The sequence below is a fragment of the Mesoplodon bidens genome (assembly GCF_964165515.1).
Source record: "Mesoplodon bidens genome assembly, chromosome: 4".
Taxonomy (NCBI): domain Eukaryota; kingdom Metazoa; phylum Chordata; class Mammalia; order Artiodactyla; family Ziphiidae; genus Mesoplodon; species Mesoplodon bidens.
Genome location: NC_138160.1, coordinates 59394533 through 59412747, shown reverse-complemented (window position 1 = coordinate 59412747; position 18215 = coordinate 59394533). Strand labels below are relative to the sequence as shown.

Sequence of the window (18215 nt, the reverse complement as noted above, 5' to 3'; positions counted from 1 at the left end):
CTCTAGAGGAAAGAACAGACCTGCCCTCACAAATGAAAATGAACATTGTCAGGGTACACTGTCATTTCTCTTCCTGCCTATTCTTCCTGTACGATTCTCTTAGGATTTTCCTGATATTAGTCTTGGCCTGGAACATCTCTTGGCTTTACTCTTCTAAGGTGGACTTTAAGTTACAAAGGGGATCCATCCAAATTCCAAGATTAGCCTCAGCTCAGGAATTTCCTGCAGGTCCTGTGTAAGCTAACGTTACTCAGAAGACTTTAGTTCACACCAAGATGTGTCTGGGAGAACCCAGGGAACCTTTGTCTACCAAACTACAGTGGTTCGAACATGGATCCAAATGTCCAATTCACCCTCAGAACTCAACTCATCCTCCTAGGATCCTGTAAAAAAAAGGAAAGTAAGCCCTGGGATGAGATCAGCCCTCTCAACCAGTCCTGTTCACAACAGTAACAGCTGAGGACCAAGTGAACGGACTCCAGAAGTGCTGGGTGTGAGCGCTGTTTCTCCAGTTCTCTTCCTCAGATCCGCAGTTTAAAACTCCTTCGAAACAAGAAGTTACAACTTGGCACTCTAAAATCAGATCCTAAAAGAATTCCTTTCTGCTGTTTTGAGAGACCTAATTATCAAAAATATTGAAGAAGAAAACAAGCCTTTTCCCTCATAATACACTGGAGGCACCGAGGGAGGTGGGCAAAGAGAAGGAAGAGAGGGAAAGAAAATACAGGCTCAGAGAACAGCTACAATTTTCTCCCAGCCCTTTCCAGGTCCTCATTCCTAATTACAGTAGCACAAAGTAGCCTTCAAGAGGACATATGTTTATGTTTGAAAAAGGACTCAAATATGTAAACTTTCTTCTGCCCTTGCTTCCCCCAAGCTATCAAGGAGATGCTCAGTCACGTGTGGTGTGTATGTAGACTTTGGTGTGATTCAATTTAATCAGCAATTCCTTTCCTTCTTGATGCAGTTCTCCAAAGCCTGCAGCCAATTCGTCTACAGAAAGGAAAAACGGGCAAGCTGAGGGGAAAGAAACGAACACGTTATACAAACACCAGGACCGAAGTGAAAGACTTCAAAGAAAGTGTCAGAACGTGGACAAGACCACTTCAGGTGACTGTAGACAAAAAAACATGGGCAAACTGATGAGGCAGATGTTCCTGTATGTTATCATCACAAGAAACCCTATGAGCAATTCGAATCCTGCATAACCTTACGGAAAGACACAGGCACATAAATATGCTTGGCCCACTTCAAAAGTCACCAGGAGCTCCAATTCTCCTGCACCTAGCCCTAGAGCCATGTGTTTTTGCCCCCTTAGTATCCCCCAAAGTAACTGAGTTCTACTGCAGACAAGGAACTCCACTAGCAAAATAGAGACTTCTCCACTGAAATGTAAATTTTCTTTTTCTTTTTTTTTGAGGTATAACTGACACATAACATTAGTTTCAGATGTACAACATAATGATTCAATATTTGTATATGCTGCAAAGTGATCACAGTAAGTCTGGTTAACATGCATCGCCACATATAGTTACACTTTTTTTTTCTTATGATGAGAACTTTTAAAATCTACTCTCTTAGCAGCTTTCAAATACCTTTCACTTATTTTGGGTGAAAGAACATTCTGAATTAGTGAACACATAAATAGTGGAAGCCAAGCACTGCCTAGCACATCTGCAAATTGTTCTGGCTTTCTCCTCGTTGGGAAATTCTGGTTGGTTCCTGAATACTGTTTCATTAGCCCGAGCAACTTTGAGCAGGTTAGCATGAATGAGAGCTGGATAGGAGATTTGTTACAATTCATAACCAGGGCTTTCCATTGGCAGGGGCAACGGAGACCAAAGGCACAAGACCCGTGGTTTCTCTGCCTGCAGGGAACAGTGTGAGATAGGTCTGGGGCTACTCTGGGGGTGGCCTGGCTTTTCTTCCTTCCATTCTGGGCTCTGAAGGAGGTCACCCTGCAGGCTGCCCCACCCCATCATGAGGACAACCACCACCAAGCACCCTCAGTGAGAGAGCAAGGGCAAGCAGCAGGGCCAGGGCCAGCCTTCCTGGGCTGCTCCCAATTGCCTGAGAGGTGAGAATGGATCCTCAAGATCCCACAGGCCTCTGAGAAGAACAGGAAGTGACTGAGATGAGTACTCATGGCCGACCACGGGCCCACCACGGTGCAGAGGAAAGGGGCCCGTACCAGATGTTTTTAGGGAAGCGTGTCAGCCAGAGGCAGAGATTCCAAGGTCTCTGTAGTGTAAGAGCCAAGGGGAGGCCAACTCAGTGAAGGAGAGTCCTGGGTCCCGACCAACACCAGGGAGAGGATCCAGCTGCAGGACTGTGGTCACAGATGCCAGAACACTCAGTAAAACAATGGTGCCTCAGGGAAGAGCTCAGGTCAGCAGATCTGCAGCAGAGACCAGGAGGACCCTGGGGCCTCCTCCCCACCCCCACCAACTTACCCACCACTCTCACCAGGAAATCACATTCAATAACAGCCTGGCAAGAAAGGAGGAAGAGGAGGAGGAAGAAATCTGAAAGAGTAGATATTTTACTTAAAGAGACTGAGCAGTTACCAAAAATGACTATTTTCATTATTGCATCGGACCAAGTTTTCTATGTTAGACTAAAATATACCCTTTCCTGTCCCCACCGTCTAGAGGGTAGGACTTCATAAGAAAGATCAGATCTATTATAGATAAAATAGAGAAATAAAGGCAAAATAAAGAAATAAAGGCAAAATAAAAAGCATCTGAGTGTAGTGTAGTAAAACTGTGCATAATACACTTTCACTAATTACTGCCTGCTTTCTGTGATCCAGCTATTGGAGATGTGAAAACAGGTCAGCTAGGCTCCACCTTCAAGGAATTCAGTGTCTTAGGGGTGAGGGACACTCAATAATAGTTGTGATACAGTAATGTGAGGGCTGTTCTAAAAATATACATGAGCCAGAGTGGCACAAAGGAGAGAACGATGAACTCAAGGGAATTCAGGGGAGGCTTCCAGAAAAAGGATCCTCAAGCTGCATCTTAAAGGGCAAGTTAGAGATTTCCAGTTGGAAGCGGGAGAAATAGTCACCTGAATTTGCTAAACAAAAAGTAAAAGGGGGAGGGGAAAGATTTACTGAAGCCATGTGAGGGCAACTCCAAAACTGAAGGAATTTGATATCCAAGCCTTGAGAGGGGGGCATCTTGGCAGCAACAGGCCCCCGAGGACTAGAACGAGGGCCTGGAATCCAGCAGGACCCTACCACAAGACTGCTTCTCTTTACACGTGCGCAGTATTTCCTCCTACTACAGACTGCTTTCTCCCAGCTAACGGCTTCCATTCCCACCCTTCCAGCACTGCTACCCAAGAAGGAAGACATCTCCCTCCAAATTCCAGTTTGAAGAATACCAAGGAAACACACTGATTTACCAAGTTGAGATCATGTGTCCACCCTGGGACAACAGCTGTGGCCAGGCAGGAGGAGTGCTGTGATCGGGCCACCTGGGTGGGATGCCCACCCCACTGCATCCAGGAAGGCAAGGTCATATGAGAAGGTAGCAGCCTCATTTGGACCCATGGCCAGAGCAGTGGAGGGGCCACCCACTAAAGAATGTGTGTGCTGTTCAGTGAAGGGCAAGAGAATATGATGCAGACAGAACCAACTCTCCAGGCCCAGTTAACATTTGGCCCCTCTCTACGTTTCCATGCCCCATGAATCAACAGCGCACAAGCCCGGGCTATCGTCCATCACCTTGATACACTCTATGTATGCCTGACTCTGCCCATTTGCTTGGAAGGACAGTCTATTAAAACCCCACCAGTTCACCTCAGGCTATTGAAATGACATCCCTTTCATGATGCCCTCAACATGAACTGGCCTCTTCACCTTGAACTTTGACAGTAATTTGTCCTGAGCTCCCCTATTGGACTTATCACATTCTGCCTTAATTAATATATCTGAATAAACAACCACTGGTCCTTCCCCAAAACTGGAGTGGTAGGCAAGAATCTCTTGAACATGGGGTGATAAATTAGAATAGTGCCTCCTTTCCACTGACAGGAATTAATGCAGAAATGCATCTTGCCTAAGAATTCGAACTAACTCAAAATAAAGGGAAAAAATCAGTTTCAAATATGTAGCTATGTGGTTTGGCAACAGGCTTGTAATGGCCCTCCTCTCCCAGGCTGACAAAGGTAGGCCTCCTGGCAGAGTCTGAAATTGAAACTGCTCCACGTGAGGTTAAACACTTTCTTCATTGTGAGCCAACGAAATCCTAGTAGGTTATGTCACCTTTAGGAAAATGTTTCTCTTCCTTAAGAAGGATTTCTGGGGCTTCCCTGGTGACGCAGTTGTTGAGAGTCCACCTGCCGATGCACGGGACACGGGTTCGTGCCCCGGTCCGGGAGGATCCCACATGCCGCGGAGCAGCTGGGCCCGTGAGCCACGGCCGCTGAGCCTGCGCATCCGGAGCCTGTGCGCCGCAACGGGAGAGGCCACAACAGTGAGAGGCCCGCGTACCGAAAAAAAAAAAAAAAAAAAAAAAAAAAGAAGGATTTCTGTAGTGACTTATTCCTCCTATGGTATTCAGGCATCCTTTGGGGAATTTCTAGATGGAATACATACACGCACATGAAACTGTGTATGTATTTAACAAAACTTCTTGAAAGAAAGGAAGGGAGGGAGGGAGGGCAGGAAACAGGAAACAAGTAAGTCCATGAGACCAAAGTAACTCACTTCTAAAAATTATCATTAAACCTTCTGAAATGTCATCATACCTTTAATACGTACCAGGTCAGGGATTATTTTTCAGATTGGGTACCTGCTCTCCAAACACTCAATGAGCTCATGAGACAGACCAAGACAGTGGTCTCATGATTCTTATCTCCATTCCCAGCACACTCACTCTCTCTGACTTTATCTTTCTCTGTCTGGGACAAACCCGGGAAGCTTCCAGGATACACTGGAAGCTCTCCCATACCATCCTTTTCTCAGTTCATCCTGCCTCTTCTGTTCCTCACCCGACTATCCAATGCTCCAGTCATCCATTCATCTCTTCCCTCACGAGCCAACGATGTGTGTCAGTACTAGGTACATATGTGTGTGGATGTAACAAGACATAGGAACAGCACTAACAGTTTACTTCCCCAGTTTCCAATGCCACCTCTATTCCTAGTCCAAGATGCACAGGACAGGGAGAAGCTACGATGGTGAGATACAGTGGCACCTTTTGAATATAAGACAGCTACCCATTGAATTCACCATCCCTTACCTCTACTAAGAGGTGGTGAAACACACTGGGAAGAACAAAACCTTTAAAGTCAAGGACTAGGTCCTGTTGCAGGTCTGGCTCTGCATTTCTTGGCCCTGATCTTGGCCAACTCATTTCTCTGAGCCTCAGAGCCCCAAACTAACAAGTGAAGATGACACCTGACATACAGGTCTTTTATAAGATAACACATGTGAAAACCACCTTGTGTACAATGAATGAATGCCATTCACCTTATTTTACCGTGCTTACTGTTCCCTGTATTTCTTGGTATGGACTTGGACATAACTTTAAAACTCTTTAAGCCTCAGTTTCCTCAACTGTAAAACAGGGATAGTATCTTGAGTTATTTTGAGAATCAAATGTTATAGTGTAAAGTACCTACCACAGCTTAGTAAACAATGGTTATTATGATTAAGAAAGTAGTACATACATAACTAGTTATTTTGACTATGACTACAGCAAGTTTGGTCCTATCTAAGCTCTTCAAGGTTGTTAAGTTTTCAAATAGGCATCGCCTCTTGCACCAGCAAAAAAAAAAAAAAAAAAAAGCAGTCTTTCACATTTGTGTCATTACAGAGGCATATGATGGATATGAGCTGAAGTAGGAGAGAATGAGACACACAGCATAAGTGGATGAAAGGCACAAAGAGAAGAACAGCTCAACACTTTCTGGGACCTGATGATTCATACTAAAAATTCACTTTAAAGACAATTATGGGGAACTTAGGTGAAGTCCAATCCCTATATTTTAAAAATTTTCATGAGTAAATATTAAATTTCTTCATTGACTCTCTAACTGAAATCAACAAAACAAAAATCCAGGCATACCTGGAGTCCTTGAAGTGGACAGTCGTGGATTCTGGCCCACGCCAATCATTAACCACTCAGTTTCCAGTACAGCCTGTCCTGGGCTGCCCACAATATGACAAAGGGCAACTCTGAGATCCCAGGAATACATTTTGGGCAGTTTGGTTTTAACTGCTTTCACCCTCTGCTTACATCACATTCCCCTCTAGACACCAGTCATTTCCAAAGGCGTTGCTTCTAACTTAGATCCTTTTCTCTTTCCTTCTGAGGGCATGAGGATAAGAAAGTAGTAGATGTGGTTTTTAGTTAATATATAAGTATTGACGGGTTTCAAGAAAGTAGTAGATGTGGTTTTTAGTTAATATATAAGTATTGATGGGTTTCTGCTAATCCAATTTTCCTCTTATTACCAAACCCTCTAAATTTTCACCTCTCGAAACAAACCAGTAATGTGTACGTGTGTCTATCAAAGAACAGTGATAATAAGGCAGGAGGGGATATTAAAAGAAAGAGAATACTAACAAGGAGGATCAGGACACAAAAAAGAAGAGAGAATAAAAAATATTTCTGACCAAATATGAAAGGTTTGCTAATAAGCCAGAAATCCCAAGCCCTCAACACCCCTTCATGATTTCCCAGGAGACCAGAACCCACATCCTGAGAATGATGTCGGTGATGATTAGAAGGAAGGAAAGACTAAGGAAGAAACTCAAGCCACCTTAGTTTTAAAGACTGACAGAATAAGGGACAAGAGACCACAGTTTTTCACAACTTAACCACAGAATTGAAAAAAATCAGGCCCCTTGGTGTTTCTTCTACTCTATGAAGGTGGAACGTCTATATCCTGGGAGAGGTATGATCCGTTCCAAATGCTTAAGATCCCTGTAAGCAGGGACAGTATCCGTCTGGTTCATTATTTCGTCCCAACCTCTAGGAAGCACCTGGCACTCTGGACATGCTTGCTGAACACTCAAATGATTCCCCATCACTTCACTTCTTTGGGCCCCATCATACTCACCTATAAAACGAGGTGGTTGGCCCCGGTCATTTCTAAGGCCCTTTTGGCTGTAACGTCTATGGTTCTGGGATTCCGTCCAGCTGACATTACAGTGTGACCAAACCCACCCTTCACACTTAGGTCGTCATCATTTAACAGACAAAGAAAGCATGGGACACAGTCTGACCATCCCCAGCTCTCTGCTACCAATCTTAGTTTCACTTGCCCTTTGTTTATTAGGGGCAAATAGTTAATCATTTTCAAATCCCAGGTACCTGCTTTCACTTGAATTGAGTTTAATTTATACATGGCTATGTTATGACTTTCTGCTGTAGTTCAAACTGGCTGTGCTCCAGCTTTGGATTTCAAAGGAGAATGTGATTAACGCATTCCCTACAACGCCACTAGACTCTCAAGGTTCTCCACTGGCCTCCTAATCATTAATCCCACATCTCTCCAGGCTGTTAGGCTACCTAACGAGGCCTCCCTACAACAAAGGCATCCAGTCCGCTAGCCAGGCAATATAAACACAAAACTATATAAAGCAGATTATCCCCCAAATTTAACTGGATGAGAATTAGCACAAAGATTTAGTGGTCATACAGAACTGCTACGTGCCCTCAAGAATTTCTCCATGTACGAGAACTAATAATATTCACTCTAGGGAATTAAGTACTTCGTGTATCTCCCCTCTCAGAAGTCATTTAAAAGTTTTAAAAAAATTATTTGGAAACAATTTCAAACTTCTAGAAAAGTTGAAAGAATAAGAATAGCACAACGAACACCAATACATTCTCTTTACCCAGATTTACCTATTGTTATAACATTTTACTCCATTTCCCATTTGAGTCTGAGCTTGCTTTCACATGCACACATTTGTGTGCCCTATAGATACTCCCCTGCCCCCAAAACAATTAATGGTAAGCTGCATTTATATCATGGCCCTTTAACCCCAAAGAAGAAGCAATTACATTTTAAAATAGAATATAAGGAAAATAGAATGTTGTACAAATGTTTTAAGTCCCCAGTGATAGAATTTCAAGAATGGCAATGAACAGCGTGGGAGATTTGTTCAGGTTGAGGCTTTCTACTATTCCTAGAGAGTCAACCCACTGTATTCCTGGGATCAGCCTTGATCCCAGGCCAAGAGCAAACACACACGCACGTGTGCGCGCACACACACATACACACACCTCCATTTTATTTTAGAAGGAAAAAAAAAGCCTTGAAATGAAACAGTTAAGGTGACAACTGCCAGCCTCCATTTTTCTCCAGGTAAAGCACAGGGTGATATGGTCGGTCATTCTGTTCTCAAGAGAGAATTCTGCTCCCCCAGGACAAAGCTACAGAGGCGGCCCACTTTCAGAAACACCTCTTCTGCTTATAAGCTCACAAAAATGTTTCTGTTTGAACTAAAAACATAACCACATAAAGTCCCTCTACAACACAAGAAAGGGCTACTCACTACCTTTCTAGTTTTGATAAACCTCAGAAGGCAACAATCACCCTCCGCTGGGGATGGTGCACCGGATACTCAGGCCACTTCCGCTGTTCCCTAACACCAACGTGTCCCTTGGTTTCCAAGACCTGCACCACAAGAGTGGGTTGCAGGTGAGGGGGAATAAGCAGCGTGAAGCCACTCCATTATTATTGCGCTGCAAATAGCTCTTCTGCCTTTGGCAGTAAAGCATTTTGCATACTTGGTAATTACCGTTAATAAACTTTTTAATATGTGATTGCATCCCCTGGAGAAATATAGGCTTTCTTATTGAAATTACTTTCTTAAAATCCCTTCCTTAGAGCATCTACAAAATCAAGAAAGTAGAGTAGAAAAGAAAGAATTTTGTTAGGTATCAAAAAATTTTTTTAATTAGCACACACGTGAAAACTAAAACACAAATGCAGCGGACACCGGGTACTAAGCGCAGGCATAGTTCTCTGCACATCCCACAAAGACCAGACACATTTAAATCAACAAGACACTTTATTGTCAAGGTAACACCAAGGTAACTGAGCAAATGAATCCAAAACATTTACCTTGTACTAAACTCCCCCCCTTTTTTTTTAAAGGAATAGCGCGTGCACAATACAGCACAAAGGAAGATTTAAAGTGAAAGGAACACAAGAAGGATGAGTAGCTTTACCTCAGAAGTCTATCTATAAAATACTTATAAGAGTTTTATAAAGACATGTATAAACACGCACTTATCAGAAAGAGTCTCGCAAAGCAACGAGGAAAAGAAAGGTAAGAATAGGAAGATGCCCGGCTTGGCTCTGGGGGTAAAAGATCGCGTGATCTACCTTGTTTGGACGCCCTCCGTCGAATCTTCATTTTGGGGAAGGAAGGCCACGAGTAGTTAAAAGGTGAGTCCGAGTCAGAATCCATCTTTTTGTCTTGATGAAATCAACAGATTCAACAGCAGAGACTCAGGAAGAACTCGGACATCCCCGGCCAGGAGGCGAGTCTCCCGTGTGATGTAAAAGGAAGGAATGGGGCTGGGTGAAAGCTGCGAACACCGGGAGGGAGAGGCAATAAATGTTTTGCTTCCTTCAGGCGTTCAGGCATGTAGACCAAGAAGGAGGCTATAAATATGCAAGCCAAACTGGGAAAGTAAAAGGAGGCGCGCACAGCAGCTCAGAGTGGTACTGGTACACCGCAGTCCAGTTATTCAAAAGGTCACCGGGAGCAAATGAATCATTAACTCTCTTCTCTGTTGCTGGAAATGTTGCCTGAGACTCAAGGAAACCCTCCCAATGCAGACGCCTGTTTTGGTCGGGAGCTAGAGGATCATTTCTCAGAAAAGCCACCCTGTGCAGCGTGAGATAAAGGTTGAGGTTTATGTGTGTGGACAGCCAGAAAGCTCCAGTACACAGACAAATAAAGGCCGTCATACTCAGGGCAGGGATTTTTCCAGAGCAATCTATTCTTTCATACCGTTGGCAGGTTTGGCAGCTTTTCAGATCTGAGAGCCAAAACAACTCTGATAATTCAGTTAACAATCCAGTCTCCCCATCCTTTTTAATCCAAAAGGGGTTGGAAGCTTTAACTTTTATCCAGAATTGTACTTATTAAATTCATGTAAAGTCATCTACTTTACTGTTTAGCACAATTGGGGCGTTTTTTCTCAAACTGTCACCAAGTTTGGCTATCAGTCACGAGGAGCTGGGCGGCTTTGGGGCTCTGATCTAAACCTGCAGTCCATCTCAATGGAGCTAGCGACTCATTTACCACAAACCAACAGTTCTTACACGGTCTCCCTGAATGACCCGTCGGTAATTAGCATTCAGTAGAAGCCCATTACTGCCTCCCCATAAATCGTTGCCACTGCGCAAACTTACTTTAAACCCCCACCGGCAGGCGCACAGATGCATGGGCCCCAAATAAGCTCAAGCACAGCAGCCAAGGTCTGCAGCAGAAAAAAAGTATATCCCAAGTCTCACACGGCAGTCTCTTTTAAGCATTTCTTTTTCACAGAAGTATTGTGTTTTGTTTTGACAGCATCTGACGGCCAAATAAACTAAAGGAGAGTGGAAACGATATGAGGATCCTTTCAACTCTGCAGATCTGGAACATGACAATATGTGTCTTAATTAACATTCATCTCTTTACTTCAATTATTTCAAAAACTGTAGGCACTCTCGTGCCATGCTATGTGAGAAAACAGATGCATAACCTGCTCCCTGATAGCTAATCCTGTCTGATTGGGCTGGGGTTGGGTGAGGGGTACAGACAGATGCGAAGGAAATCAGAATTACCTACGTCACCTCTGTTTTCATATGGGTTGCTATGTAAATATAGCATACAAGTAGATCAGCTATAAGCTATGTAATGACAAGCATCACAACTAAATTAAAACAAAAAATATATTCTCTACTTTGTGACCTTTTATTTGAAGAATAAGTACATATTTTTCTTACTCAGCTGGAGCAATTGTAAGGAAAAATTACTCTCAACTCTACTATCAGATAAGAGAGTTTTAGTCCATACACAACTTTCTATAAGAAAATAGATAAAATCTTGTGAATGGGTTTCCATTCATTCTCAGTTATAGGACTTAGAACACTGTAGGCAGCTGCTAAACGAATGAATGATTTACACAGTTAAGTCCCAACCCATAGACAAAGAATCTTTATATGACAGCTGTGATATTTTTAGTAAATATCTGCTAAATGAAGCGTGTATCTTCACCAAAAAAAAAATGCTATGCGAACTCTGGCAAAGTGTTTAAATATATATTTGCATTTTATTCATCATAACAGTATCTACATTTGAAAAGAGCAATACTGTTGGGTGGAGAAAACCCTTTGTTCTCTAAGGCTCCATACAATACTTAGGGTGTGCACGGAACTATTGGCTGCCTGAGAGATGTCCAGAGACCCTAGAAAGGGAACCTCCACAAGTGTAGACAAGCACCATTTGGAAATGAAGGTACTGGGTCAGGAAATACTGTTATCTTTCTCATTATCATGCAAAGTAAAGTTTTAGAGCCACTAAAGTTTTAGAGCCACTAAACCTGGGATAAATCCCAGGTCAACAAACTACTGGAGTGGGCTGCTCCTCTCTTAAGCATCAGAGACAGGTCAGAAGACCTTCAGGACAATGCAGAGATACGAAGGAACTTTGTAAAATGCAGTTCTTGAGTTCAGATGCCAGGTAGGTGCATCTCAATCTAATTATCCCCAAAGCACAGTCCTTGTTGACCAATTCCATATCAACTGATTGTTGATATAGAAATTATTCTGGCAATAAAACTACTAGAATTACCTAACCAGTACATACGAGAAACCCATCAAGAGACTTTCCAATCTCCTCATTTGCTTATTTATCAACATTGTTTAAAGAATAAATTGAGTTTACTGACCAGCAGTGTGCATAGTTAACATAAAAAGTAGAGTATCAAATATTGTGTTGACAGTCTTTTTTTAGGCCAACTCGTTTTCTTACCAAAGAATTTCTCCTGAATATGGGTCATTTATCCTCCTTGTTTTCTACAGTAACTGAGTTTGTCCCGGCACTGGGTCAATGTGATTGCATTTAAATTAATTCAAGATGTTATTTACATCTCATTCATATTCAACGGCTTAATTTCTTTGCTTTCTCTGACTGGCTGATTGCAATTGCAGTTGGCAGAATTCAATGATATATCCCCAAGGCCACTTTCTCACCAGATATCATACAACCATGACAACATAAGAATGTAAATGATTTCATCAGCCTTACTGTGCCCGCTCTAATTAGAAAATCCTTTACTTAGAAAATAACCTCCATAAAGTCACAATTATCCAGGACACATGCTGTCACCTACCTCTCAACAATGATAAAACTGAACCTCCCTAGAAGAGTATTTATTTTTTCAATTTAAATTACAGTATTTGTACAGTTTTCTTATCCTCCAATGGGATCCAAAATTCCTTGAGGACAAAAACTGTGTTTTACATTCATATTTTTAAGGAGCCTCAAGCTGAAAAGAAAAAGTACGGGATTTTGGAGACATATATAGACGGTGGCCGGCTTATGATGGTTCAACTTAGGATTTTTCGACTTTACCGATGGTGCAGAAGCAACACGCATTCAGTAGAAACTGGACTTGGAATTCTGAATTTTGATCTTTTCCCAGACTGGCGATATGCCCTATGACACTCTGTCATGATGCTGAGCAGTGGCAGCGAGTACAGATCCCAGTCAGCCACAGGATCATGAGGGTAAACACCTTATATGCTTACAGCCATCCTGTACCCATACAATCATTCCATTTTTCAGTTTCATTACCGTATTCAATCAATTATGAGATATTCAACACTTTATTACAAAATATGCTTTGTGTTAGATGATGATGCCCAACTGTAGGCTAATGTATGTGTTCTGAGCATTTAAAATTCGCTAGGCTAAGCTAGGACGCTCAGCAGGTTAGATTTATTAAACGCATTTTTCACTTATGATATTTTCAACTTATGATGGTTTTATTGGGGCATGACCCCATCATAAGTCAAGGAAGATCTATATATCTGGACTCTGTCACTTATTTACTTAGTGGTCCTAACCAAGTCACTCATACCTTCTGATCCTCAGTTGTTTCCTATAAAATGGGATATCTATACTTCAAAGAGTTGTAAGGATCAAATGAGATTATAACAGTAAAGAACACACGTTTTCACTAAGTTTCAGTTTAAATGTTAACTGTAAATAAAGTTTCCCTTTCATTATATTTGTCTCCTATATTAGAGGCACTGAAAGATTCTTATCTTTATCTCAAGAGTAATAGCTTGATTTTCAAAACAGAGACATGGCAAAATGAAAAGAAGTTCCAAGGAAATCATACTGAGACAGAAAGAGGAGGATTTGCTTTGCTTTTCTGCTCCATTGTTTGACCATCAGAGACTACAGTTTTTAACACTGTTAAACACCATTCTTGGGGAAAAAAATAATAATAATAATTAAAAAATACAGACAAAAGGCAGCAGGACCCATGATGCAAGGACAAGCCTATCCTGGATAATTTCAGCCTAAACAGTGACAATTTCATGTAGTTCAAGTTCTAGCATTAGGTGAAAATCAGAGATGATCAAAGTCTTCCTCAAAAACCTCTTAGAAGGCACCATGTCATCACTCTAAGTTCAACAGAAACAGTTCTTTGCTGGAGAACATTGTTACCTCGGTCGGGCACCAGAAGAAATGGTTGGCTTTCACTGAGAGGCCATGTTTTACAGAAAACAAAGGTCCTAAAAGCACGGCTCACATCCACGTGTAAGATGCACTCACTGTGAGCCCCAGGGAGGGAAGCGCACATTCATGTCCAGCCTCATGCTCACTCAGGGCCATTACACTCACTGAGTGTAGAACCACCTGAGGTTAAATTATTATTTTTCTCCCTATCTCCCCTCCCTGTTGTATTTTTTTAATAGAGCCTATAAAGTTGAATCCACATAAAATAGACATGAAGTAGGAGCATGGTACAATGGTGGTCGTAAATTAGAAACCCAGGGTGCCACCATTCAGAATACCACCTTACTTTAAAAATAAGAATATTTTTTACTTCTTATCTACCTTAATTACCTTGATTTATTTGAACAAAAACTCTGCATGCCCCTCCGAAAGTTCTGATATGCCCCCTTATGTCATCCTACTATTTAAGGGGGAAAAAATCCCAGACACAACCTAGAAGTCCAACAAATGAAATTACCTGTATTATGATATACCCACATGTAATACAAAAAGAGAAAAAAATTCTCAAAAACACTTCAGGATAGGAAAATAACAGATTTTCTGACCAAAGTAACATATTAAAGAATTATGTTGTTAAAGCTTCCACCAGCATTTGGTATTGCTACAGATACAGGTTCTACTTAGCTGATTCTCTTAAGGAAATAAAGACCCTTGGTGGACCTCTTTTTGTCTTAAACACTGAAGTTCCTGGGCATAACCTGAAAGGAAAGAATTAGGACAAATCCACTAAGTTTTTCTGAATGATACATTATGAAGAATTTTGAATTTATCCTGAAGAGGCAGCTGTGGATAGTAAATGTAAGGGTCCCTGGAGGTGGAAGAAGCAAGGTTATGGGCCATAAGTCTGGACAGAGAAAGGATGGAGGGGGAGGAAAGTATCTTGTTACAGCCTGAGGAGAAAAAAAATTCTTCATAGTAGGAAGAGCAAATGATTACATTTTAAGTTTTTTCTGATAATGTTCCAATTTTAATTTTCCCAAACCTTCGGAAAACGTTTCTTACATGATATGGACTTATTCACAAACTTTTTTTTAAATCAATTTTAACATCAAAGTTCAACCTATTGTTCTATAGACTTTTACAGTCGTTCACATGTAAATAAGTTAAAAGAGCAAAGAATTTAAATCGTTTTAATATAAGTGTTATCAAGCCTACAGTTCTGAAGCTGCAATTCACACAAAATGTGATGGATAATCCTGCTTGTTTGGGTTTTTTTTAAAGGGTGGGCTCATCTTGTACATGCTATTGGAGTATTGTTGCTTCTAGGCCCTCTCAACTGACACAGCAATGAAATATGTGTGTCCTAACTTAGGTCTATACACATACCTACAAATATTTCCATACACAACCATGTGTATCTATTTTAACTAATCATGAGTACATAGTGATGTCCACATCTCTCATTCATTAGCACATGGATCATTCTGGCCTCCTCCCCTTGCTTCTCTGTAAACTCCCACTCCAATAGTGAAAAAGCTGACACCTACTCTCCATCATCCATTGACTTACTTATTTCCAGTATATATTAATAGTGGTATCAGAAATGTTAACCTGTACCCCTATGGGAAACAACTTTCTCACCTAGAAGACATGCTTATGTACAGTTTCTTTTGCTTTTATTCTTACAGACTCTACTCATCTCCAAAGTTACTGAGGTCTGCACCCTGCTCCCATCCTCTACAGTGAGGTTGTTTCCAAAGTTTTTAGTACAATTAGGTTGTTTTGCTACATTTTGCATTCCATCACAGGATCCTCCAACCTCCTAATTTTTTATTTGCACACATTGAAGTTTCCTCTGTGTGCCATAAAGTTCTATGGGCTTTGAAAAATGCACTGTCATGTATCTACCATTACAGTATCATAAAGAATATATTCACCACCCTAAGATAAAACCCCACAATGACAGGAATATGTAGAAAGGACACAGAAGCCAACTGAAAGAGTCCCTCATCACCAAAGCTAGAACACTCTGAATAAAGTAGTACTAGATTACTACCCAAAGTATAAAATAAATATCCATGAATTTATATTGACATAAATGATTGAATAAATAAGTGAGAGGGATAAAAATCTCCCATGGAGAAGAATTCCAAATAGTTTATGTAGATACTTTGCCCACAGGGAAGCATACAGATAACTCCTCATTCCTAAAGTGCGGGCTGCACACCATGACTTCCTTCCAAAGAACACAATATGGGAAGAGGAGTGGGGAAGAGTGACTTTACAGAGGAGAAACCTGACAAACACTAGCTCTACCAGGTAATCAGGGTCATCATCAACACTGACAAGTCACGTTGATATTATATGCTGTTGATATAATGTGATGGAAATGGCACTTAACCTCTGTGGTCTTCCTCCCAAAACCCATAACCTCAGTTTAATGATAGAGAAAACACCCCAAAATTACCAATTAAGGGACATTCTATGGAATACATGACCAGTATTCCTCAAAACTGTCAAGATCATCAAAAATAAGTCTGAGAAACTCTCACAGCCAAGGGGAGCCTAAGGAAACACAGCTGAATGTAATATGGTATCCTGGGACAGAAGAAGGAAACTAGGTAAAAACTAAGGAAATCTAAATAAAGGATGGACTTCAGTCAATAATAATGTATCAAAACTGGTTCATTAATTTTAACAAATATACCATAATAATAGATGGTGTTAATAATAAGGGAAACTAGGGGAGTCTAGGGGGCTGGGTGTATGGGAACTCTCTGTACCATCTTTGCAACTTTTCTGTAAATCTAAAACTGTTCTACAAAATAAAGTGTAAAAATGTTTTAAAGGATGGGGACAAAATGTACAGACTCTATGTTCATTAAATATTTGTGGAATTCATGCTGAAAGAAAGTGTGCATTCCTTATTCAGATACATAGAATTCAAGTCATGCATAAAACTCCATTTCCCTTTGCTTAAGTTCTGAAGTGAAGTTCCCATGTAACTCTGAGGAAACTAATTAGACATTAAAAGATTATGTGCTAAAAATAATTGTAATTTCTCAGAAACAAATAGTGTCACTTTGGGGTTAATATGTCCCTAAGAGTTAACCTTAATGAGCACTTGCGGGGTAGGTAAGTCTACTTCAGTTAGATCAGCAGAAACCTAAAGGTAGATAAATCTCAAGAATCTGGATGAAGCCCAGCTCGCTTACTCAAAGTTTGCTTCAAAATTCTAGACACCTTTAACTTCACTCTTTATTCTGTTTTTTGTTTGTTATTTTAAATGTTATGAAGAAACAAAAGACTATTTACCCCTGGCTCTCCTATTCGGCGTATTTCTTTCCTATGCTTTACACATATTCTTCAGAAGAATCTCATATTGAATAAGAAGAATAAGTTCTGTTGGATTTCTTGCCCATGACTGAAGTAAGAGGCCATGTTTCATAAAAATGTCTTCCAAATTAGGCACTCTAAAAGTCACAGCAAATTGTCCCAATAAATTGATAGAGCTCGTACTGCCTGGCAATGAAAGCTAACCAGAATCTTAATTGCCCTGAAGTCCCTTCCAAGGGATTAACCACTGGGTACTCAGCAAGCCTAAACTCACATAAACACACTGACACTGCAATCAAGCCCGAAACCTAAGGATTCCTCTGTGCGGGCAATTCTTTCATTATCTTGTCTGCACATACAGGTATTCTGAAGTGTTTCAACAAAAGAAAAGGGGACAAAAGCCTTAAGTGGAAATTTAACTTTCCACAAAAAGCATTTACAAATTCTATTTCCAGGATATATTTCATATTTTTCATTTGTTTCATGTTTTAGAAGGTAGTTGCAGTTTCCTTAAGATTTTATACTTGTTTGAAATTTATAATTATTTGATTTAATCAAAACAGAATCTTTAGGGACAGAAGCTATGGAATTATTCACTAAGCTGGTTTATTTGGAGTTGAGGATCCTATTTTGGAGAATGAAAAATTTAGAGTTCAGAGAAAGAACTGCCATTTTTCCCCCCTCCTAGATTACATTTCAGAAATTAAGTTGATTTGTGACATGAAAGAAAAAGGTGATTTAGAATACACTACAGCTAGGTTGGTACTGCTGTCAAACATCAGGCCTCCTTGTAACGCCCTATGACATTGGTGTAAACAACCATCCACTCCCTTCATCCCAAACTGTGCACCTCTTAAGTCCAATAAATGAATGTGACAGCAAACTACAATCACTTGCTTCCTTCTTAATGTTTAAAAATAATCTTTAAAGGTTTAATCATCTCATTTAGGTTCAAGCGTTTAGGAAACTTTCAATAATTTTTTTTGTTTTTTACCTTTCCCACGGATCTACCATGATATTGATGGTGATCATCATTAAAAGTCTGCAAACCTAATATAAATGGGCTTCCATTAATTGCTTTTGTAACCAACTGAGATAAAAGTAGAACCACAATTCTCCAATTCCAAAAACACTGAAAACCCAGTAGGTCAGAGTGATTTCA

General features: G+C 40.8%; 1 protein-coding gene across 10 annotated transcripts in view; it reads right to left on the bottom strand.

Moving 5' to 3' along the window:
* Positions 1-18215, bottom strand: part of ARHGEF28 (Rho guanine nucleotide exchange factor 28) — a 314507-nt gene that overhangs the window by 123571 nt on the left and 172721 nt on the right. The window contains exon 1 of one of the 10 annotated variants that reach the window (XM_081232415.1): positions 9355-10036. The exons of 8 other annotated variants lie outside the window; for them this stretch is intronic. In XM_081232415.1, coding sequence (XP_081088541.1) covers positions 9355-9439 — 85 coding nt within the window. In that variant the 5' untranslated portion in view covers positions 9440-10036. Of the gene's footprint in view, positions 1-9354; positions 10037-18215 lie in introns of those variants that run through there. One more of the 10 variants, XM_081232407.1, reaches the window with a different exon arrangement.